Below are 25,124 nucleotides of genomic sequence, written 5' to 3'. Positions count from 1 at the left end.
CCGGAGTCACACGACAATATATATATAAGTTTACTTTTCGTACACTGCAAAATATATATATATGTTTACTTTTCTTACACTGCAAAATATATATAGGTTTTGTAAGGTAATGTTATATGATATTCGACTTAAGAATGTTAAAATGAGTTTTGCGGTTGACAAAGATGAATTTGATATGCTTGTTTCTAAGATAATATTTAAAGTTTAATTAGTAAATATATATAAAGTTTTTTGTAGTTACATTCACATGAAGTGAATGACTTTACATGTCCTTAAAAATCTCCAAGCAGATTGGGAGAATCTTGGTGCCGTAGAGCCTGGTGCGAACAAAGGAAGGACATATCTTCCTTTATTTTTGTATTGTACATTGTAATTGTACATTGGAAGGATTAAGGATATTTTTAATATGCATTTCTCAATCTCTCCTCACTCAGCAGGATATCCCTCTCACTCGAACATTTCACTCGACAAATCACATTGTATCCCTCGATCCTTGCCCCCTCCCACCCCAATATTTCATTCCACCAATCCCCACCTCCCTCATCCCTCCTACCTACACTTTGCTCAACCAATCCTACTGCTCTCCTCCCCTTTTCTTCATGCGACCAATCCCATCTTCGCTACTACCTCTCCACTTTCTCCTCCCACTTTCAACGAGTATAAAGGTCAGGACTGACGTCCAAAAATTAGGATTTCACTTATTCTGAATGTTGATATAGGATTCACTTGGTTTTGTAAATACAGTAGATTGATATTGTTCACTTGGTTTGTCGATATTGTATAATGTGCATGCTACTGTGTATTTGGTGTATCCTTATGATGTTTCCTTTGATGTACATCTCTACTGGACCAGGATTTTTCACTTAGGACTTTGAACTAGGATTTTGTTGTGAATCTTGCAATGTGCTTTCGTGAATTGTGGTATGTTCTCCTTGGTGTGATAAGGGTTATTGTTTCTTGCTGTGTATTACCTTGTAAACAGAAAGTGTTATCCTCCTCGGGAATTAAAATTTGTTATTCTTCTTCTGATTCAAAGTTTTTTGGACATTGAATTCTTGATTCATCTATTACATACTGTCTAAAAAATCCACGACAGGGCCAAACGAACAAGGGCCAGTCAAGGCCTTTTTGGCAACAAGACGTTTTGGCGTGCACGGAGCCGCGTCCAGCCTGCACACACAGGGCAGATGTCATTCCTGGCGAGACCCCGAGCTGGTTGAGCTAAGTGCAATAAATCACACATACACCCATTCCATTTCTATTTATTTTTTCCGTTCGTCCGAGTTATATGTCTGGTGTGGGAGCGCTCCATTTAGGTTTTAGTTTAATCGTCGCGTTTTCCTTGTTCTCGGGTTCCGTTTAATAAACCTGTTTATTTTTGTACATTTTAAAACCCGCCTCGGTTTTGAGTTACTTTTTGCAGGTTGAAGACTGTTGGCGGGATCCGTGAGTTAAGTGATTTTCAGCACCCTCATCCTCCTCCTCCTTACCCCTTCCCCTCCCCGCGTGCATGAACTCTGCCATATTTGATGAATGCCCGGAGTTAAAGCTTGCCTGGCTAATCTGTTTCATGGTAAAGCTTTTAATTGCCAGGAACGCGACAATATTTAGGTTAAAACCCATCAGTGCATAAACAAATTAATCACACACATGCACATTATCTTATGTGTTTTCGTTTCCAAGGTACACAAAAAACTTTACATACTGACGGGTTTTAATTATATATACGTTTTAACACCAGCAATCCTGACATGGAGAGTGTAAGATGGTTCCAGGCACCACTTTAACGCTCCTAAATCAGAACGGTAGTACTACCCTGAGCGGTTGCTGTCTACAACCCACTACCTAAACTAGATGGTATTCATATAATTCATAGACCTCACCTCCCCTACCTCCAGATTCCAACCTCCTCTCCCTCCGGACTCTTACCCCATCCCTACAGTCCCTCTAAATAGAGTACCGACAACTTGCAATTAGAAGCCATTTTGTTTCCATCGAGCATGGCGCACCAAACATGCTTCCATTGTGTGTGAAGCATAATGTGGCCGTTTTCTAATCAAACTCTTTCTCTGCAGCCAAAAGTGATTTGTTTTCGTTTTTCCAACACGTCTGAATAAACATGGAATTAGATGGGATCGATTTAACTTTAAAGCATTTCACAGAAATCGTGGCACATGAAGTGTAATGTGAGTGAAGGTTCACACTGATGAGTGCCTGATTTGAGGTGTACGTTCTCCAACACATTGGAGAAATGCGAAAGAAGTGAAGAAGGAAAGTGAAAGAGAGAAATGCAGGTACACCATTCAAGGTGGATGTGCACATGATGTTATAATGCAAATATGCAACGTATAATGCAAATATGCAATGTATAATGCAAATATGCAATGTGTTATGCAAATATGCAATGTGTTATGCAAATATGCAATGTGTTATGCAAATATGCAATGTGTTATGCAAATATACAATGTGTTAATGCAAATATACAATGTGTTAATGCAAATATGCAATGTGTTATGCAAATATGCAATGTATAATGCAAATATGCAATGTATAATGCAAATATGCAATGTGTTATGCAAATATGCAATGTGTTATGCAAATATACAATGTGTTATGCAAATATACAATGTGTTAATGCAAATATACAATGTGTTAATGCAAATATGCAATGTGTTATGCAAATATGCAATGTATAATGCAAATATACAATGTATAATGCAAATATACAATGTGTTAATGCAAATATACAATGTATAATGCAAATATACAATGTGTTAATGCAAATATACAATGTATAATGCAAATATACAATGTATAATGCAAATATACAATGTATAATGCAAATATGCAATGTATAATGCAAATATGCAATGTATTATGCAAATATGCAATGTATTATGTAAATATACAATGTATAATGCAAATATACAATGTGTTAATGCAAATATGCAATGTATTATGCAAATATACAATGTATTATTCAAATATACAATGTGTTATGTAAATATACAATGTATAATGCAAATATACAATGTGTTAATGCAAATATACAATGTATTATGCAAATATGCAATGTATTATGCAAATATGCAATGTGTTATGTAAATATACAATGTATTATGCAAATATACAATGTATTATGCAAATATGCAATGTATAATGCAAATATACAATGTATAATGCAAATATACAATGTGTTAATGCAAATATACAATGTATAATGCAAATATACAATGTATAATGCAAATATGCAATGTATAATGCAAATATACAATGTATAATGCAAATATACAATGTATAATGCAAATATGCAATGTGTTAATGCAAATATACAATGTATTATGCAAATATGCAATGTGTTATGTAAATATACAATGTATTATGCAAATATACAATGTATTATGCAAATATGCAATGTATAATGCAAATATACAATGTATAATGCAAATATACAATGTGTTAATGCAAATATACAATGTATAATGCAAATATACAATGTATAATGCAAATATGCAATGTATAATGCAAATATACAATGTATAATGCAAATATACAATGTATAATGCAAATATGCAATGTATAATGCAAATATGCAATGTATAATGCAAATATACAATGTATAATGCAAATATACAATGTATAATGCAAATATGCAATGTATAATGCAAATATACAATGTATAATGCAAATATGCAATGTATAATGCAAATATACAATGTATAATGCAAATATGCAATGTATAATGCAAATATGCAATGTATAATGCAAATATGCAATGTATAATGCAAATATACAATGTATTATGCAAATATACAATGTATAATGCAGGTATACTTGATGCATGGATACGCGTCACAGGATGTGACGTGCCATGGGGGGAGGAGTCTGGCATGCTGAGCCGGGGTGAAGGATTTACTGTTGTGAGCTCTCGGGCACGACCTTATTATCTGATACCCAAGTAGTGACTGGTTTGCTTTACACTGTAATAAACAGTTGAGTCTTTGCTGTTGTGGAATCCTTGAAAGCGCCAGCGCAACATGGTGTCAGTAGTGTTGCAACTTGCAACAGGCGAGTTTTAACGAAACTAAGTTAGCGCGGGAAAACAATATTATGGCGGGAACGCAGCGTAGAGCGCAACATCATCGAGTACCACTCACTGCGAAGTCAGCAAAGTACAACTACCTTCATTACACCTTTCGGTAGATACTACTTTAATAATTTGCCATTTGGAATTGCCTCAGCCCCAGAACACTTCAAAAACAGAATGGTGACGGAAGTTACAGATGGTCTTACAGTTACACTTACAGGTGTACCATGTCACTTGGACGATGTTATCATTGGGAAACAACACAGAAAGAGCACGATGTTAGAATGCGCAGATGTTAGAATGCACGATGTTAGAATGCACGATGTTAGAATGCACGATGTTAGAATGCACGATGTTAGAATGAACAGATGTTAGAATGCACGATGTTAGAATGCACGATGTTAGAATGCACGATGTTAGAATGCACGATGTTAGAATGCACGATGTTAGAATGTACGATGTTAGAATGAACAGATGTTAGAATGCACGATGTTAGAATGCACGATGTTAGAATGTACGATGTTAGAATGTACGATGTTAGAATGCACGATGTTAGAATGTACGATGTTAGAATGAACAGATGTTAGAATGCACGATGTTAGAATGCACGATGTTAGAATGCACAGATGTTAGAATGCACGATGTTAGAATGCACGATGTTAGAATGCACGATGTTAGAATGCACGATGTTAGAATGCACGATGTTAGAATGCACGATGTTAGAATGAACAGATGTTAGAATGCACGATGTTAGAATGCACGATGTTAGAATGCACGATGTTAGAATGCACGATGTTAGAATGCACGATGTTAGAATGCACGATGTTAGAATGTACGATGTTAGAATGAACAGATGTTAGAATGCACGATGTTAGAATGCACGATGTTAGAATGCACGATGTTAGAATGCACGATGTTAGAATGCACAGATGTTAGAATGCACGATGTTAGAATGCACGATGTTAGAATGCACGATGTTAGAATGCACGATGTTAGAATGCACGATGTTAGAATGCACGATGTTAGAATGCACGATGTTAGAATGCACGATGTTAGAATGCACGATGTTAGAATGAACAGATGTTAGAATGCACGATGTTAGAATGCACGATGTTAGAATGCACGATGTTAGAATGCACGATGTTAGAATGCACGATGTTAGAATGCACGATGTTAGAATGAACAGATGTTAGAATGCACGATGTTAGAATGCACGATGGTAGAATGCACGATGTTAGAATGCACGATGTTAGAATGCACGATGTTAGAATGCACGATGTTAGAATGCACAGATGTTAGAATGCACGATGTTAGAATGCACGATGTTAGAATGCACAGATGTTAGAATGCACGATGTTAGAATGCACAGATGTTAGAATGCACAGATGTTAGAATGCACGATGTTAGAATGCACAGATGTTAGAATGCACAGATGTTAGAATGCACGATGTTAGAATGCACAGATGTAAGAATGCACGATGTTAGAATGCACAGAAGTTAGAATGCACAGATGTTAGAATGCACGATGTTAGAATGCACAGAAGTTAGAATGCACAGATGTTAGAATGAACAGAAGTTAGAATGCACGATGTTAGAATGCACAGATGTTAGAATGCACAGATGTTAGAATGCACGATGTTAGAATGCACAGATGTTAGAATGCACGATGTTAGAATGCACAGATGTTAGAATGCACGATGTTAGAATGCACAGAAGTTAGAATGCACAGAAGTTAGAATGCACGATGTTAGAATGCACAGAAGTTAGAATGCACGATGTTAGAATGCACAGATGTTAGAATGCACAGATGTTAGAATGCACGATGTTAGAATGCACAGATGTAAGAATGCACGATGTTAGAATGCACGATGTTAGAATGCACAGATGTTAGAATGCACGATGTTAGAATGCACAGAAGTTAGAATGCACAGATGTTAGAATGCACATATGTTAGAATGCACAGATGTTAGAATGCACAGATGTTAGAATGCACAGATGTTAGAATGCACAGATGTTAGAATGCACAGATGTTAGAATGCACGATGTTAGAATGCACAGATGTAAGAATGCACGATGTTAGAATGCACGATGTTAGAATGCACAGATGTTAGAATGCACGATGTTAGAATGCACAGAAGTTAGAATGCACAGATGTTAGAATGCACATATGTTAGAATGCACAGATGTTAGAATGCACAGATGTTAGAATGCACAGATGTTAGAATGCACACAATCTTAGAGAGAATTCAAAAGGCAGGGATCACGATAAACATGACAGGTGTGAATTCGCAAAGCATGGGGTGAAATTCCTGGGACACATAATTTCGGCAGATGGAATGAGGCCGGATCGAGGTAAAACGAGAGCAGTCCAGGAGATGGAGGAGTCAACAAACGTCAACCAACATGATGGAGCATGGATGGATGAAGGATGGAGAAGGAGGAGCCAACAAACGTCAGTCAACATGATGTAGCATGGATGGATGGAGATGGAGGAGCCAACAAACGTCAGCCAACATGATGGAGCATGGATGGATGGAGGAGCCAACAAACGTCAGCCAACATGATGGAGCATGGATGGATGGAGGATGGAGAAGGAGGAGCCAACAAACGTCAGCTAACATGATGTAGCATGGATGGATGGAGATGGAGGAGCCAACAAACGTCAGCCAACATGATGGAGCATGGATGGATGGAGGAGCCAACAAACGTCAGTCAACATGATGGAGCATGGATGGATGGAGATGGAGGAGCCAACAAACGTCAACCAACATGATGGAGCATGGATGGATCGAGGATGGAGATGGAGGAGCCAACAAACGTCAGCCAAAATGATGGAGCATGGATGGATGGAGATGGAGGAGCCAACAAACGTCAGCCAACATGATGTAGCATGGATGGATGGAGATGGAGGAGCCAACAAACGTCAGCCAACATGATGGAGCATGGATGGAGATGGAGGAGCCAACAAACGCCAGCAAACATGATGGAGCATGGATGGATGGATGGAGGATGGATAATGGAGATGGAGGAGCCAACAAACGTCAGCCAACATGTGGCGCATGGATGGATGGAGGATGGAGATGGAGGAGCCAACAAACGTCAACCAACATGATGGAGCATGGATGGATGGATGGAGGATAGAGATGGAGGAGCCAACAAACGTCAGCAAACATTATGGAGCATGGATGGAGATGGAGGAGCCAACAAACGCCAGCAAACATGATGGAGCATGGATGGATGGATGGAGGATGGATAATGGATATGGAGGAGCCAACAAACGTCAGCCAACATTATGGAGCATGGATGGATGGAGGATGGAGATGGAGGAGCCAACAAACGTCAGTCAACATGATGGAGCATGGATGCATGGAGATGGAGGAGCCAACAAACGTCAACCAACATGATGGAGCATGGATGGATCGAGGATGGAGATGGAGGAGCCAACAAACGTCAGCCAAAATGATGGAGCATGGATGGATGGAGATGGAGGAGCCAACAAACGTCAGCCAACATGATGTAGCATGGATGGATGGAGATGGAGGAGCCAACAAACGTCTTCCAACATTATGCAGCATGGATGGATGGAGGATGGAGATGGAGGAGCCAACAAACGTCAACCAACATGATGGAGCATGGATGGATGCAGGATGGAGATAGAGGTGCCAACAAACGTCAGCCAACATGATGGAGCATGGATGGATGGATGATGGAGATGGAGGAGCCAACAAACGTCAGCCAACATGATGGAGTATGGATGGATGGAGATGGAGGAGCCAACAAACGTCAGCCAACATGATGGAGCATGGATGGATGGAGGATGGAGATGGAGGAGCCAACAAACGTCAACCAACATTATGGAGCATGGATGGATGGAGGAAAGAGATGGAGGAGCCAAACAGTGATAACAACTCTCCTGTACACCTGTGCTCACAATGTATGACCCGAACATGTTAAACTAGATCTCTCCTGTACACCTGTGCCCACAATGTATGATCCGAACATGTTAAACAAGATCTCTCCTGTACACCTGTGCCCACAATGTATGATCCGAACATGTTAAACTAGATCTCTCCTGTACACCTGTGCTCACAATGTACGATCCGAACATGTCAACCGATCCGAACATGTCAAACTAGATCTCTCCTGTGCACCTGTGCTCACAATGTATGATCCGAACATGTTAAACTCGATCTCTCCTGTACACCTGTGCTCGCAATGTATAACCTGGACATGTTAAACTAGATCTCTCCTGGACACCTGTGCTCACAATGTGCGATCCGAACATGTTAAACTACATCTCTCCTGTACACCTGTGCTCGCACTGATTGACCTGGACATGTTAAACAAGATCTCTCCTGTGCACCTGTGTTCACAATGTGCGATCCGAACATGTTAAACTAGATCTCTCCTGTACACCTGTGCTCACAATGTGCGATCCGAACATGTTAAACTAGATCTCTCCTGTACACCTGTGCCCACAATGTATGATCCGAACATGAAAAACTAGATCTCTCCTGTACACCTGTGCTCGCACTGATTGACCTGGACATGTTAAACTAGATCTCTCCTGTACACCTGTGCCCACAATGTATGATCCGAACATGTTAAACGAGATCTCTCCTGTACACCTGTGCCCACAATGTATGATCCGAACATGCAAAACTAGATCTCTCCTGTACACCTGTGCTCACAATGTACGATCCGAACATGTTAAACTAGATCTCTCCTGTACACCTGTGCTCACAATGTGCGATCCGAACATGTTAAAATCGATCTCTCCTGCACACCTGTGCCCACAATGTATGATCCGAACATGTTAAACTAGATCTCTCCTGTACACCTGTGCTCACAATGTACGATCCGAACATGTTAAACTAGATCTCTCCTGTACACCTGTGCTCACAATGTATGATCCGAACATGTTAAACCAGATCTCTCCTGTACACCTGTGCTCACAATGTATGATCCAAACATGTTAAACTCGATCTCTCCTGCACACCTGTGCTTGAAATGTATGAACCAAACATGTTAAACTAGATCTCTCCTGTGCACCTGTGCTCACAATGTGCGATCCGAACATGTTAAACTACATCTCTCCTGCACACCTGTGCTCGCACTGATTGACCTGGACATGTTAAACTAGATCTCTCCTGTGCATCTGTGCTCACAATGTGCGATCCGAACATGTTAAACTAGATCTCTCCTGTACACCTGTCCTCACAATGTATGACCCGAACATGTAAAACTAGATCTCTCCTGTACACCTGTGCTCACAATGTATGACCCGTACATGTTAAACTAGATCTCTCCTGTACACCTGTGCTCGCAATGTATGACCCGAAGATGTCAAACTACATCTCTCCTGTACACCTGTGCTCACAATGTATGATCCGGACATGTTAAACTGGATCTCTCCTGTGCACCTGTACTCGCAATGTATGATCCGAACATGTTAAACTACATCTCTCCTGTACACCTGTACTCGCATTGTGCGATCCGAACATGTTAAACTAGATCTTTCCTGTGCACCTGTGCTCACAATGTATGATCCGAACATGTCAAACTAGATCTCTCCTGGACACCTGTGCTCACAATGTGCGATCCGAACATGTTAAACTAGATCTCTCCTGTACACCTGTACTCGCAATGTGCGATCCGAACATGTTAAAATAGATCTCTCCTGCACACCTGTACTCGCAATGTATGATCCGAACATGTTAAACTAGATCTCTCCTGTACACCTGTGCTCACAATGTATGACCCGAACATGTTAAACTAGATATCTCCTGTACACCTGTGCCCACAATGTATGATCCGAACATGTTAAACTAGATCTCTCCTGTACACCTGTGCTCACAATGTACGATCCGAACATGTTAAACTCGATCTCTCCTGTTCACCTGTGCTCACAATGTATGATACGAACATGTTAAACCAGATCTCTCCTGTACACCTGTACTCGCACTGTGCGATCCGAACATGTTAAACGAGATCTCTCCTGTACACCTGTACTCGCAATGTATGATCCGAACATGTTAAATTAGATCTCTCCTGTACACCTGTACTCGCAATGTGCGATCCGAACATGTTAAACTACATCTCTCCTGTACACCTGTGCTCGCAATGTATGACCCGATCATGTTAAACAACATCTCTCCTATACACCTGTGCTCGCACTGTATGACCTGGCATGTCAAACGAGATGCTTCCTTTGTCGTTGTGGTAATATAAACCTGGATGGTTTCATGTTCCACCAGGTGGGTGCTTCCTTGGTAGTTGTGGTAATATAAACCTGGATGGTTTCATGTTCCACCAGGTGGGTGCTTCCTTGGTAGTTGTGGTAATATAAACCTGGATGGTTTCATGCCACACCAGGTGGGTGCTTCCTTGGTAGTTGTAATATAAACCTGGATGGTTTCATGTTCCACCAGGTGGGTGCTTCCTTGGTAGTTGTGGTAATATAAACCTGGATGGTTTCATGTTCCACCAGGTGGGTGCTTCCTTGGTAGTTGTGGTAATATAAACCTGGATGGTTTCATGTTCCACCAGGTGGGTGCTTCCTTGGTAGTTGTAGTAATATAAACCTGGATGGTTTCATGCCACACCAGGTGGATGCATCCTTGGTAGTTGTAGTGTTGTAGTAATACAAACCGAGATGGTTTCATGCTCCACCAGGTGGATGCATCCTTGGTAGTTGTAGTAATACAAACCTGGATGGTTTCATGCCACACCAGGTGGATGCATCCCTGGTAGTTGTGGTAATACAAACCGAGATGGTTTCATGCTCCACCAGGTGGATGCATCCTTGGTAGTTGTAGTAATACAAATCGAGATGGTTTCATGCTGCACCAGGTGGATGCATCCTTGGTAGTTGTAGTAATACAAACCGAGATGGTTTCATGCTCCACCAGGTGGAGGCATCCTTGGTAGTTGTAGTAATACAAACCGAGATGGTTTTATGCCACACCAGGTGGATGCATCCTTGGTAGTTGTAGTAATACAAACCTGGATGGTTTCATGCCACACCAGGTGGATGCATCCCTGGTAGTTGTGGTAATACAAACCGAGATGGTTTTATGCCACACCAGGTGGATGCATCCTTGGTAGTTGTGGTAATACAAACCGAGATGGTTTCATGCTCCACCAGGTGGAGGCATCCTTGGTAGTTGTGGTAATACAAACCGAGATGGTTTCATGCTCCACCAGGTGGAGGCATCCTTGGTAGTTGTGGTAATACAAACCGAGATGGTTTCATGTTCCACCAGGTGGATGCATCCCTGGTAGTTGTGGTAATACAAACCGAGATGGTTTCATGTTCCACCAGGTGGATGCATCCTTGGTAGTTGTAGTAATACAAACCTGGATGGTTTCATGCCACACCAGGTGGATGCATCCCTGGTAGTTGTGGTAATACAAACCGAGATGGTTTCATGCTCCACCAGGTGGATGCATCCTTGGTAGTTGTAGTAATACAAACCTGGATGGTTTCACGCCACACCAGGTGGATGCATCCTTGGTAGTTGTGGTAATACAAACCGAGATGGTTTCATGCTCCACCAGGTGGATGCATCCTTGGTAGTTGTGGTAATACAAACCGAGATGGTTTCATGTTCCACCAGGTGGATGCATCCTTGGTAGTTGTGGTAATACAAACCGAGATGGTTTCATGCCACACCAATGGCCGAAAGACATTTATCCGAAATTTGAATTTCCAAGTCAATTGAATGAAAATTGACCATTTTACAGATGAAAATTGATGATTTTAGAAGTTTGACCTTGAGTTGGTCTTTGACCTTTTAACCTGAAAAATAGTTGTTTTCCCAATTAACTGAGGCACTTTGTGATTGCTGTTTAATTTCTAAGTCAATCGAATGAAAATTGATTATTTTTCAGATAAAAATTGATGATTTTAGAAGTTTAACCTTGAGTTGACCTTTGACATTTTAACCTCAAAAATAGTTGGTTTCACAACTCAGTGACTCAATATGCAAATGCTGTTGAACTCTTCAGTCAATGAGATGAAAATTGACCATTTTTCAGATGAAAATTTATTTTAGAAGTTTGACCTTGTGTTGACCTTTAACCTTTTAACCTCAAAAAGTTGTTTTCCCAATTCACTGAGGCACTATGTGATTGCTGTTTAAGTTCCAAGTCAATTGAATGAGAATTGACCATTTTTCAGATGAAAATTGATTTTAGAAGTTTGACCTTGAGTTGACCTTTGAACTTCTAACCTCAAAAATAGTTGTTTTCCCAATTCACTGAGGCACTATGTGATTGCTGTTTAAGTTCCAAGTCAATTGAATGAGAATTGACCATTTTTTCAGATGAAAATTGATGATTTTAGAAGTTTGACCTTGCGTTGCCTTTTGACCTTTAATAGTTTGTTTTCCCAATTCACCGAGGCATTATGCGATGGCTGTTTAATTTCGAAGTCAATTGAATGAAAATTTACCATTTTTCAGATTAAAACTTATGATTTTAGAAGTTTGACCTTGAGTTGACCTTTGACCTTTTAACCTCAAAAAGTTGTTTTCACCACTCAGTGACTGAATATGCAAATGCCGTTCAACCTTTAAGTAAATGAGACGAAAAATGACGATTTTAGAAATTTAACCTCAAGATGACCTTTGACCTCAAAAGCAATAGGCTTCCGAGTTGTGACTAGTTGGTTCAAGTTGCTAAATTTTCACGATGATCGGTTTATAATCGTGACCTGTGGGCGATTGACAAACAGACAGAATAAACAGACAGGGGTGAAAACAAACTCCGTGCACTTTCGGTGGTGAAGGTGATAACTCCTTTTTTGCTTGAGAATTTGGACATCGATTTCCAAAGAGTTTGTACTCCAGATTCCAAACCAGGATGCAAATTGTCCTTGTACTCCAGAGCATCCACCTCCTCGTTACCTGTACGGGAAGTGCTGCTGCCTGGTGTCAGAAGCTTGTAACGAGTTCACAACCTTTCACACGCATTCAGGCAGCAACACTCGTCGCCCTCGTTTGACAAGTCAATAAAATGTGTTCTTGTCGTGACATGACTCGACACAAACGTGTGTTTCGTGCATCACAAAAGGGTAACAAAATGGGTGATTCATGGTAACATGGTAACCTTCGACTCATGGTAACAAAATGCACACTCCAGCACGAGGTCGCAGCATCTCTCTTTGCACGCACAGGACGTGTTCACACGCACAACGCACAACTCGGATTAGAATAACTAGGGCATGCCCGTACTATATATATATCTAAAATTATATCCCCCCCCTCTATTTACATGAAATGGTTTGGTCCAAAGCGAACGGCTTGCGAGTACGGTGACAACCCCCCCCCCCCTCTATTAACATGAAATGCTTTGGTCCAAAGCGAACGGCTTGCGAGTACGGTGTTTTTTATCGGACCCGTGGAATTATAGATAGTAGTTTTAATTAGTTTTAAAACATAGTTTAACGGCAACATAGTTTTCCAACGTGAAATAAATGAATACGCTCTCAAATGTGCCGTCCGAGGCAGAGTGTGTTCGCCACTTTCGGCACACGCGATAGCTCGCTGCTCTCTGATTGGTTGAATCGTTTTTTGGACATAGCTCGGTAAGTAATTGTCCGATTAATATGAAACCTTGAAAAGGCACATCCTCGGGTCCCCAGCAATATACCTGGCAAGTTTAAAGTATATCGGACCCGTGGTTGTCGAGAAACAGCGGTCACAGACAAACAAACAAACAAACAAACAAACACACATACAGAGATTAGTGGAATTATAGATAGACTAGGGCATGCCCGTACTATATATCTATCTAAAATTATATCCCCCCCTCTATTTACATGAAATGGTTTGGTCCAAAGCGAACGGCTTGCGAGTACGGTGACAATCCCCCCCCTCTATTTACATGAAATGGTTTGGTCCAAAGCGAACGGCTTGCGAGTACGGTGACAATCCCCCCCCTCTATTTACATGAAATGGTTTGGTCCAAAGCGAACGGCTTGCGAGTACGGTGACAATCCCCCCCCTCTATTTACATGAAATGGTTTGGTCCAAAGCTAACGGCTTGGCGCTTGCGGAGTTTGGTAAAGAAAAGAAATCGCCATCGCGTGCACAAATGCGCAGGAAAGCGAATGAATCGCAAATTAGTTTTAATTAGTTTTAAAACATAGTTTAACGCCCGAGCGAGTTTAACGCAATCGCAAATCGCATCGCAAAGCGAAAGAATCGCAAATTAGTTTTAATTAGTTTTAAAACATAGCTTAACGCCCGAGCGAGTTTAACGCAATCGCAAATCGCATCGCAAAGCGAAAGAATCGCAAATTAGTTTTAATTAGTTTTAAAACATAGTTTAACGCCAACATAGCGCCAACATAGTTTGCCGACGGGAAATAAATGAATACGCTCTCAAATGTGCCGTCCGAGGCAGAGTCTGTTTGCCACGTTCGGCACACGTGATAGCTCGCTGCTCTCTGATTGGTTGAATCGTTTTTTGGACATAGCTCGGTAACTACTTCTGCGATTAATTTAAAACCTTGAAAAGGCACATCCTCGGGTCCCCAGCAATATACCTGGCAAGTTTCAAGTATATCGGACCGGTAGTTGTCGAGAAACAGCGGTCACAGACAAACATACAAACATACAAACAAACATACACACAGAGATTAGTGGAATTATAGATAGATGAACAATACCACAGGAGTAAGATTATCACAACAAACGAGATCACATTCACCGACTATGAGCACCGAGTTCATCATAAACACAAGTTTATTACACATTGTGCAGTTTATTCAACTTCCAATCAAACTCACCTTTTACATGAAGGAAACGTTTTCAAATAGAGTTCATAGAACACCTTACCCCGCACGGTGTTGTGAAATTAGGTCTGTGTGCAGCAAATTTCATTGGTTTTGTCCAAGTTCCGCTAAATGGAAATTTTCAATGAAAAACACGAAACATTTGTCCAAGTTCTGCTCAACGGAAGTTTTGAAAGTGTAAAAAAGGCGAATTGTGTTCAAGTAAATAATTCAATTGAAATAAAATGATCATTTAAAGGTTGTACAAAAAAATTCCGTAATTTTACCGCCATTGATGCAGCTTCTTTTACACCACCTTCTTGAACACGTTACATCAGTCATTCGTGTCTGTGGCTCGTGTCCTTTATGACGTCATTAAAACGAGTAAATTTCCTATTTAGAATGATTTTAGATTTTGTTTGACTGCTCGACAGAGAGTAAGAAATATTACATTATCTCACTCCTTTCTGCGCATGTGTGATAGGGACAAATTCAGATTGTGATAAGGACAATTTGGAGGGTGACAAACGATCCTCCTTCGACACATCCGTTCCTCCTTCCACTCATCCATCCATCCATGAACTTATCCATCCCTCCTTCCACTCATCCATCCCTCCTTAGACACATCCATCCCTCCTTAGATTCATCCATCCCTCCTTAGACTCATCCATCCCTCCTTAGACTCATCCATCCCTCCTTAGACTCATCCATCCCTCCTTAGACTCATCCATCCCTCCTTAGACTCATCCATCCCTCCTTAGACACATCCATCCCTCCTTCGACTCATCCATCCCTCCTTCGACACATCCATCCCTCCTTCGACTCATCCATCCCTCCTTCGACTCATCCATCCCTCCTTCGACTCATCCATCCCTCCTTCGACTCATCCATCCCTCCTTCGACTCATCCATCCCTCCTTCGACTCATCCATCCCTCCTTAGACTCATCCATCCCTCCTTAGACTCATCCATCCCTCCTTCGACACATCCATCCCTCCTTAGACTCATCCATCCCTCCTTAGACTCATCCATCCCTCCTTAGACTCATCCATCCCTCCTTAGACTCATCCATCCCTCCTTAGACTCATCCATCCCTCCTTAAACACATCCATCCCTCCTTAGACTCATCCATCCCTCCTTAGACTCATCCATCCCTCCTTAGACTCATCCATCCCTCCTTAGACTGATCCATCCCTCCTTAAACTCAACCATCCCTCCTTAGACTCATCCATCCCTCCTTAGACACATCCATCCCTCCTTAAACTCATCCATCCCTCCTTAGACTCATCCATCCCTCCTTAGACTCATCCATCCCTCCTTAGACTCATCCATCCCTCCTTAGACACATCCATCCCTCCTTAGACTCATCCATCCCTCCTTCGACTCATCCATCCCTCCTTCGACTCATCCATCCCTCCTTAGACTCATCCATCCCTCCTTAGACTCATCCATCCCTCCTTAGAGTCATCCATCCCTCCTTCGACACATCCATCCCTCCTTAGACTCATCCATCCCTCCTTAGACTCATCCATTCCTCCTTCGACTCATCTATCCATCCATCCATCCCTCCAACCATTGATCATGTAAAAGACAATCTGTGAATGTGTACGACACCTGCACCCGAGCGATGGTTCCCACATGTATGCCACTCTCGGTAATCTGTATTGAAGTGATCGATCGTGATTATTGAAACATCTATCATGTTTTATGTTTGGGTTGTATACACATTTGGCTATAAAATTAATTAGTGGCCATCTGTTTATTATGTATGCAGATCTTGTGATGTTTTGCCACTCGTCCCACACCTTATAGTTATTTAACTTAAACTGCCAGGAGGTATTTGAGAGTACAACTAATTCTTGCTTCAAGACCTTAAACACACTTAAATATGCCCTTAGCAACGTGTACAAGTTTCTTTGTTATTTAAACGCTTGTGATAAGGCTTTTATCACGCATTAGATAAACACTTTTGATGAACACTTTGACAAACACACATTTTGACAAACTTCCCTGCAAATGTCTGCTGCTCTTCTTCTGCTCCAATCGGTTCTTCTGACCATGTGCTTGTTAAAGTGGACATCTCTCTGGCCATTCTCAGAGAGCCTCCTCAGCGTCGACGAGTCTGGCATTTCACTCAGGCCAACTGGGACGGTCTTCAAGCAGTCATCAATCATCTGGACTGGTCTCACATCTCTACCGCCTCTGACATCAACTCATCCTGGGAATTCTTCCAAAGTAAACTGCTCTCTCTCATGCACAGATTTATCCCATCTCGTCTTCAGTTGTCTTACCCTTCCTCAGGTCCATGGTACACGGAATCTTGTGGTGAGGCACTTGCCCAGAAACAAATTGCCTTCGCCTCTTGGAAGGCAATCTCATTTCCTTTCACAAAGCTCAGAACAAGTGTGTATCTTCCCTCAGCAGAGCCAGGAAACAATATCTCTCTACTCTCAAACCTGTCTCCCTCCTCCAAATCCTGGTGGCGTCTGGTCAAATCTTTCTGGTGTTTGTTCCCCTTCATCCCCTCCCTTACCTCAAATGGCTACACAGCTGACTGCACGTGAAAAAGCCAAATGCCTCAACTCTGTGTTTGCCTCAAAATCCTTAGTCCCAAACCCATCTCTCTCTGTACCCACCGTACCCAGTCAAACCCAGCTGCTCCTGGACTCTGTGTTCTTTTCTCCTGACAATGTGCAGAAGTTTTTGTCGAACCTCGACTGATTCTGCAACTGGACCAGACAGCATCAGTCCATGGGTCCTAAAATCCTGCTCTGCCGCTCTATCTCACCCTCTCTGTCCTCTTCACCCTCTCTTTTGCTCAAGGTCATCTGCCAGCATCCTGGAAATCAGCAAACATTACCGCTTTACACAAAAAAGGTGCAAAAACAGATCCTTGCAATGACAGACCAACCAGATTGCTCCCAATAATCAGCAAGGGCATGGAATCCATCATTGCTTTGGATATCAAATCCTTCCTCTTCTCCAATGGCTTGATCTCTGATCATCAATTTGGTTTCAGACCAGGTCACTCTACTCTGGACATGCTGCTTCTGCTGTCTCAACAATGGATGGAGGTCCTCAATGCCAAACAGGAAATCAGAGCTGTTTCCCTTGACATATCACGTGCCTTCGATACGGTCTGGCACCCCGCCCTGCTCACCAAACTCTCCTCCTATGGTATCCATGGAAGTCTCCATGCATGGCTTGCGGACTTCCTCTGGTTGTAGTCAACGTGTGGCCCTGAATGGATTTATCTCATCTCCCCTTCCTGTTCAGGCTGGAGTTCCCCAAGGTAGTGTTCTGGCCTTGTGCGTTTTCTGGTCTTCATTAATGATCTCTCCGACTTTCTGGAAAATCCTCTCTATCTCTTTGCTGATGACTCGCTCTCACACGAGCCTCGATCTTGTGTAGAAAAAAACAACAACAAAAAAAACAAAAAAAACAACTCTTTAGCGATAGGTGATTAACATTGAACTGGTGATCATCACACAATTAGAGATGCTAGACGTGTCTAACTCTTAAACGTCTTTCGGAAATTTGGCTCCAACTGTTTGCACAAAACACGAGAATCTGTTAAATCGACAAAACACCATGTTGGACTTGGATAGTTTGAGAAGCAAATGATTAATAACACCAAACAGTAGATGTAGAAATTGCTTACATTAATAAGCAAATTCAACAGAATGCAAGATAAAAACAGCATCACATTTTAATTGCACAAACTCGAGTATCTTACTCGTCGGCCGACATCCAAGGCCTACATCCAAGGCCTACATCAAATGATTTATTCACAAACATTTTGTGGTCATTTGCTATTATTGTGATGAAAAAGTACATTTTAATCAGAAATTTAATTTTGAGTAAAAAATAAAAATCCAGACCTTGTGGATAATATAAACTCGGGTTTTACGATTCGTTGCTGGTTTTTAGACACACACCGGGTGAAATCGAGACCCCGGGTTCAAATCCCACAAATCGACCATTAAACAAAACGAGCTGACATGTCATCACATTAAAGGAATCATCAAAAAAAGAAACGATTTGTGACATTCGAGAGAACAAAGAGCCTTGGACATGATATGCTGGGGACAAAACCAAGTCTGCTTACAAATACCCTCAAACGGGACCGATTTCCACAAGAGTAAATGCGTGAGCACGTGGCACGAATGGCAACACACTCAGATTGCCCCTGGGTTTTCATGAAGCATTCGTGACCGAATTATTTTCATGACGATTGAAGCACCTGCGCATGGCACGGATCACGTGGTACAGGGTCATGGACAGACACGATACGTGGCGGTCAATATCATGATGCCACCGATGCTCAAAGCCGAGTCAAATGGGCAGAGTTTAAAGTTGTGACCCTGTGTGTACCGACGATCCACGGTATTGGGAGTGAACTACAAACGGAAATCTACGAGACGTCACAATAGCCTTCAGTTTCATCACAGTAACCTTAATAGGTCAAAATAAAAAACAGAACTACCCGTGCCCCCCTACTGGAGCGGCCATGGGAGTTTGGGGTGTGGTGCGGAGGGGGTCATGTGATAATATTTATGATTATCAATACCATAACAGAGTACCCACACCATGGGCGATCTTGTTATAAGTGTGCAACACATAATTCGGACACATCCCGTTATTTTTTATTTAGGCGGTGTATAGGTAACAGACAGCTGCCTCGATCAATCCCAAAGACAAAAATAACCTGGGTTATGTTCACGATGCAAAAACATACGTACAGCTCATGTGTACACGTAATACATCGGGGCAATACAGCTCAGATAAGTCAAATTGCACACCCTCACCCCACTCCCCCTCCACACCCCCCCCCCCCCCCCCAGGAAGACAATGCCAATATGGGCAAAAAATGCTTTTTTTTCTTCAAAACTTGATGGAATGAAACAAAACTTGCACAGGCACAACTTCAGGGTGCCATCATCGATTCCTGAAGGTTTGAGCTTCTGAGGACAAATCCTCTCGGATGAGCACGTGAAACATACAACGCAATACTTTCCTTTCATTATATAGACATTAATTAAAAAAACATCTGTGTGTCATTTCGTGCAAAAATGTTTTTTGTTTTTAAACCCGAACTGCAAATATTCAAATACCTCATTAACATTAATTCGTAGTACAATAATAATGTGCAAATGTATTATCTGGTTGAAGGGAAATAAAAACATGTTTAAGCTTCTTTTTAAAGATTGTAAAAGTAAATGGCAAACCTGAACTCGGCATGTAAAGCAGGTGGGAAGCAAAGTGTCTAAAACCACCCACTTGGTGGGAAGCCAAGTGTCTACCAACACCCACTTGGTGGGAAGCAAAGTGTCTAAAACCACCCACTTGGTGGGAAGCCAAGTGTCTACCAACACCCACTTGGTGGGAAGCCAAGTGTCTACCAACACCCACTTGGTGGGAAGCCAAGTGTCTACCAACACCCACTTGGTGGGAAGCCAAGTGTCTACCAACACCCACTTGGTGGGAAGCCAAGTGTCTACCAACACCCACTTGGTGGGAAGCCAAGTGTCTAAAACCACCCACTTGGTGGGAAGCCAAGTGTCTAAAACCACCCACTTGGTGGGAAGCCAAGTGTCTACCAACACCCACTTGGTGGGAAGCCAAGTGTCTACCAACACCCACTTGGTGGGAAGCCAAGTGTCTACCAACACCCACTTGGTGGGAAGCCAAGTGTCTACCAACACCCACTTGGTGGGAAGCCAAGTGTCTATCAACACCCACTTGGTGGGAAGCCAAGTGTCTACCAACACCCACTTGGTGGGAAGCCAAGTGTCTACCAACACCCACTTGGTGGGAAGCCAAGTGTCTACCAACACCCACTTGGTGGGAAGCCAAGTGTCTACCAACACCCACTTGGTGGGAAGCCAAGTGTCTACCAACACCCACTTGGTGGGAAGCCAAGTGTCTACCAACACCCACTAACACAGAGGGAACACAGGACTCAATTCCCATCTTAAAAAGTACTTATAAAGTTGGAAAATGCCAGTTTGGTCCAAATGGCCAGATGTGGTCGGCCTTACAACCTAAGAGGTTCGTGCGGCTCCTGCAGACGTCGTTGTTCTTCTTCGGCTTTTCTACGTCGCAACTCGGCACGGAAGAACAGTGTGAGAGAGCTGCTGGCGAGTACGCAGACTCCGGCAAACACCAACACAGACACTGTAAAACACGAACACACACACGAACACACACACACACACACACACACACACACACACACACACACACACACACACACACACACACACACACACACACACACACACACACACACACACACACACTGAGGCTTCTCAGACTTGCACAAACTCACATAGGTTACCTGTGAGGCATACAGTTCAACTATCCGATAACAAAATGGAAGCTTCTCATGCTCGTCCTGCCAAACAGCGACGGCGTTTTGTTTCATGAGACTTGTGGTCTTAGTGAAACCAAAGGGTCCTGTATGGCTACACCTCCCTCCAAATAGATAAATAACAACATAGGTCCATCAGTGAGAGTGGAGATTAAGTAACTCAAGCAAATGGTAAATCACCTGTCCAGTCGTACGGAATCAGAAGGCTGCCCTTGCAGGCCGCAAACTCTGCGTCTGCTGGAGACAAAGGTCTTGCAAGAGCCTGCAGCAGCAGGATGAGGATCAGCGCTTGTATCTGCCTGATCAAGTACAAACAACAGGTAACACACAGAGGATTAATTCTCCACCTTAATTCTCACAGAGGATTAACACACAGATCAAAATACGTAACATCTACCCATCATTTCTTCTTCCTAATTACACCTAAGGAAAGGCATCTCTCAATGTCACGTATCTATTTAAATATACAGTCACCTGAAAAAGTAAGTACACCCCATGTAAAGTTTTGACTTTTTCAACATATATCAACATACATCTATTTGATCTTCATTTCAAAAATATTTATAGATAAAGGTGATATAATATAACAAATATCATGAAACATTTACATTTTGTCGTCCATTGTATAATTTAAATAAACATCAATGCAAATTTCGCATGTGGAAAAGTAAGTACACCCTTGGCTCTAATATGTGGTATTGCCCCCTTTGGCAGAAACAACCTCAAGTAGGCGTTTCTTATAACTGTCTACCAGTCTCTGACATCGACTGGGAGAAATTTTTGCCCACTCCTCCATGCAGAATTCTTTCAGCTGTGCGATGCTTGAGGGGTTTCTTGCATGCACAGCTCGTTTCAAATCCCCCCACAACAGCTCGATGGGATTTAGATCCGGGCTTTGACTTGGCCATTCTAGAACCCTCCATTTCTTTCTTTTCAGCCATTCCTTGGTGGATTTACTGGTATGTTTAGGGTCATTGTCATGTTGCAAGGTCCACCTTTGGTTGAGCTTCAACTTTCCGACAGATGGCCTCACATTATCCTCAATCACCCTCTGGTACAATGAAGAATTCATAGTGGATTCTATGATGGTGAGCTGCCCAGGCCCTGATGCAGCAAAGCTGCCCCAAACCATAATATTTCCACCATCATGCTTTACAGTTGGTATCAGGTTCTTGTGGTCAAATGCTGTCTTTGGTTTTCGCCAAACATGTCTTCTGGTACTGTGACCAAACAGCTCTACCTTTGACTCATCTGTCCAGAGCACATTGTTCCAGAAGTGCTGGTCTTTGCCTGGGTGTTCATTGGCAAACTTTAGTCTTGTCCTGATATTCTTTCTGGACAGCAAAGGTTTCCTCCTGGCACACCTCCCATGTAGATCAAATTTGTGCAGCCTCTTACTGATGGTAGACTCGTGCACTTTGACATCAACAGTGGCAAGAACTACCTGTAGGTCCCATGATGACATTCTGGGGGTTCTTAGAGACTTCTTTCAGCATCTTGCGGTCTGCTCTCGGGCTGAACTTGCTGGGGCGGCCTGGCCTGAACAAGTTGGCAGTTGTTTGGAATCTTCTCCACTTGTAGATGATCTTCCGTACAGTCGAATGATTGATTTCAAATTGTTTGGAGATCTTTTTAAATCCCTTCCCAGACTCGTAGGCATCTATAACCTTCTTTCTGAAGGCCTCAGAGAGCTCTTTTGATCTGGGCATGGTGATGGTGCACACTTCAACAACAAAGAGCAAACCAAACGAAATGTCTGAGGTTTAAATAAGACAGGTTCCTCCAAGATCCTCTCCAACGATGTTCTAATCATTTGCACCTGAGCTGGTGCACCTGATTCTAATTTTAGGTATTTGAAGTAGTGATAAATGTCGGGGCGTACTTACTTTTTCCACATGCGAAATTTGCATTTATGTTTATTTAAATTATACAATGGACTACAAAATGTAAATGTTTCATGATATTTGTTATCTTATATCACCTTTATCTGTCAATATTGTTGAAATGAAGATCAAATAGCCGTATGTTGAAATATGTTAAAAAGTCAAAACTTTACATGGGGTGTACTGTACTTACTTTTTCACGTGACTGTATGGATGAGGTGTGCGTCTGTCTGAGTGTGTGTGTGTGTGTGTGTGTGTGTGTGTACACACATTACTTTAGGTAAGGGAATTATGGTTTGAGGTTTACAATTTAAATAAAGTTGAATATGGGATGTTGTGAAATTAACATCATTTACAGAAATCCTTTAAATTATTTATATTTAAGTTTAGGAACAACCAATACAGTACAATTAATTAAATGCATTTTAAAATAAGAATTGAAAAATAAAAATAAGAATTGAAAATCATAAGAGATAGAAAGAATTGTGAGAAACAAACTAGAGCTTCCAGGGAAGCAGAACTCAACTGAACTGACTGGACAACTTTAAAGTAGGTCAGTTGTCTGTACAAGATTTGACTTAAATGAAAAGCCAAAAACCTTGTGTAATAATTTTAAGGTCCTTGAATCCTTATACTTGTCCTTGTTTTACAATTGATACAATGTTACACTTTGCAACAATGTTGCAGAAATATAGTTGTGTAGATAAAAGGAAACGGGTGTAATTCGCTTTCAAAGTCACCCACCCCCACATCTTGTCCCAGTGAACATGCCCACAAAACGTCGCAAGTGCATATTTAAGTGACGTCAGAAGAAATTGCGGGGAATCCTTGTCATGAAAGTTATAGGTGTGGACGTTAAAGTCTTAACGTCGTTTCGGAGCTGAAAACAACATGGCGGCCTATGGCGGCCATTTTGTGACGGATCGGGTTGGAATGCAATAGCAACCTACCTTGTGTGGTAACGTAAGGGTTAAACATTCTAAGTTTGATCAAAATCTGTTAATATTTGTGGACGCTGGAGTGTTAATGTCGTTTTCATGACCAAAAACAAAATGGTCCACTAAGTCCGCCATTTTTCAACGGATCGGGCTGAAATATAATACCAACCTGGTCCTTGGGGTAAGGATGCTGCATGTCAAGTTTTATCAGAATCGGTTGATATTTGTGGATGCTGGAGTGTTAACGTCGAAAAAGTAACGGACGACAGATGATGGACGCCTGAGGGTTCAGTATGTGATGAACTCAACTGGAGGGTAGTCCAGTTGAGTTAAAAATAAAAATAAAAACAAGGTGTGTGTGTGTATGTATATGTGTAAATATGTGCATATATATATATATGTATGTATTGTCGCGCAACCGCCAAAATTTATATCAGGCGGTCACGGATGCCGATCGCGAAGGCCTTAACCCCTGAGGTGGAAACTCAATGGCGGACTCTGAAACCAAAGTTACCCAAGCACGCGGGATGGAGGGGAGCGGCGAGAGCCGTGCAGCCTTATCTATAATTCAATCACCCAGAAACCTGCGTTCAGGTATATGTACAAAAATAATGCAAGGGTTTATTAAATAAAGGCGGGGACAGGAAAAGCACGCGCCGGTAAATCTAATGCCTAAATCGGGATCCCGCACACCAGACCTCAAACACGAACAGGGGGATGAAATATGAAAGAAACACGTTCGTTATGTTATTGTGAACGTGGAGCTCGGTCTTATCTGGTCTCGTCGTCTCCAGTGGAACACGGCCCCGCTCGGCCCCGCTCCAAGCCTCTCGTCGCAACCCACGAGGTCCGTGCACCAAGCTCAAAAGCACCGAGCACCGCTCCAAGCACCGAGCACCGCTCCAAGCACCAGCACAGCTCCAAGCACCAGCACCGCTCCAAGCACCACGAGGTCCCACATCAGGACAGCAAGCTCCACTCGGGCTACACCTCAGCCCAACTCGGGCTGCGCAAGACGAAAAAGAGCTGCAATAGCGAGTCAGTTTTCTGCGTCTCTCGAACCA

At 42.1% G+C, this 25,124-nt stretch overlaps 1 protein-coding gene across 6 annotated transcripts in view; it reads right to left on the bottom strand.

The window, feature by feature from the left end:
- Positions 1–25,124, bottom strand: part of SLC49A3 (solute carrier family 49 member 3) — a 234,996-nt gene that overhangs the window by 166,033 nt on the left and 43,839 nt on the right. For 3 of the 6 annotated variants that reach the window (XR_013622518.1, XR_013622520.1, XR_013622519.1), the window contains 3 exons: positions 21,420–21,538; positions 20,609–21,043; positions 18,560–20,178 (listed from right to left, as the gene is read on the bottom strand). Coding sequence is in view for 3 of the 6 variants with exons in the window: in XM_068105726.2 (XP_067961827.2) it covers positions 20,904–21,043; positions 21,420–21,538 (259 nt within the window). In the remaining 3 variants the exon portion in view is untranslated. Of the gene's footprint in view, positions 1–18,559; positions 21,044–21,419; positions 21,539–25,124 lie in introns of those variants that run through there. The other 3 variants (XM_078772542.1, XM_068105726.2, XM_078772543.1) reach the window with 3 other exon arrangements.

The sequence above is a fragment of the Myxine glutinosa genome, chromosome 2 (assembly GCF_964187855.1).
Source record: "Myxine glutinosa chromosome 2, kmMyxGlut1.1, whole genome shotgun sequence".
Lineage (NCBI taxonomy): Eukaryota > Metazoa > Chordata > Myxini > Myxiniformes > Myxinidae > Myxine > Myxine glutinosa.
The sequence above is the reverse complement of the archived record's forward strand: the minus strand, read 5'-3'. Positions and strand labels throughout refer to the sequence as shown.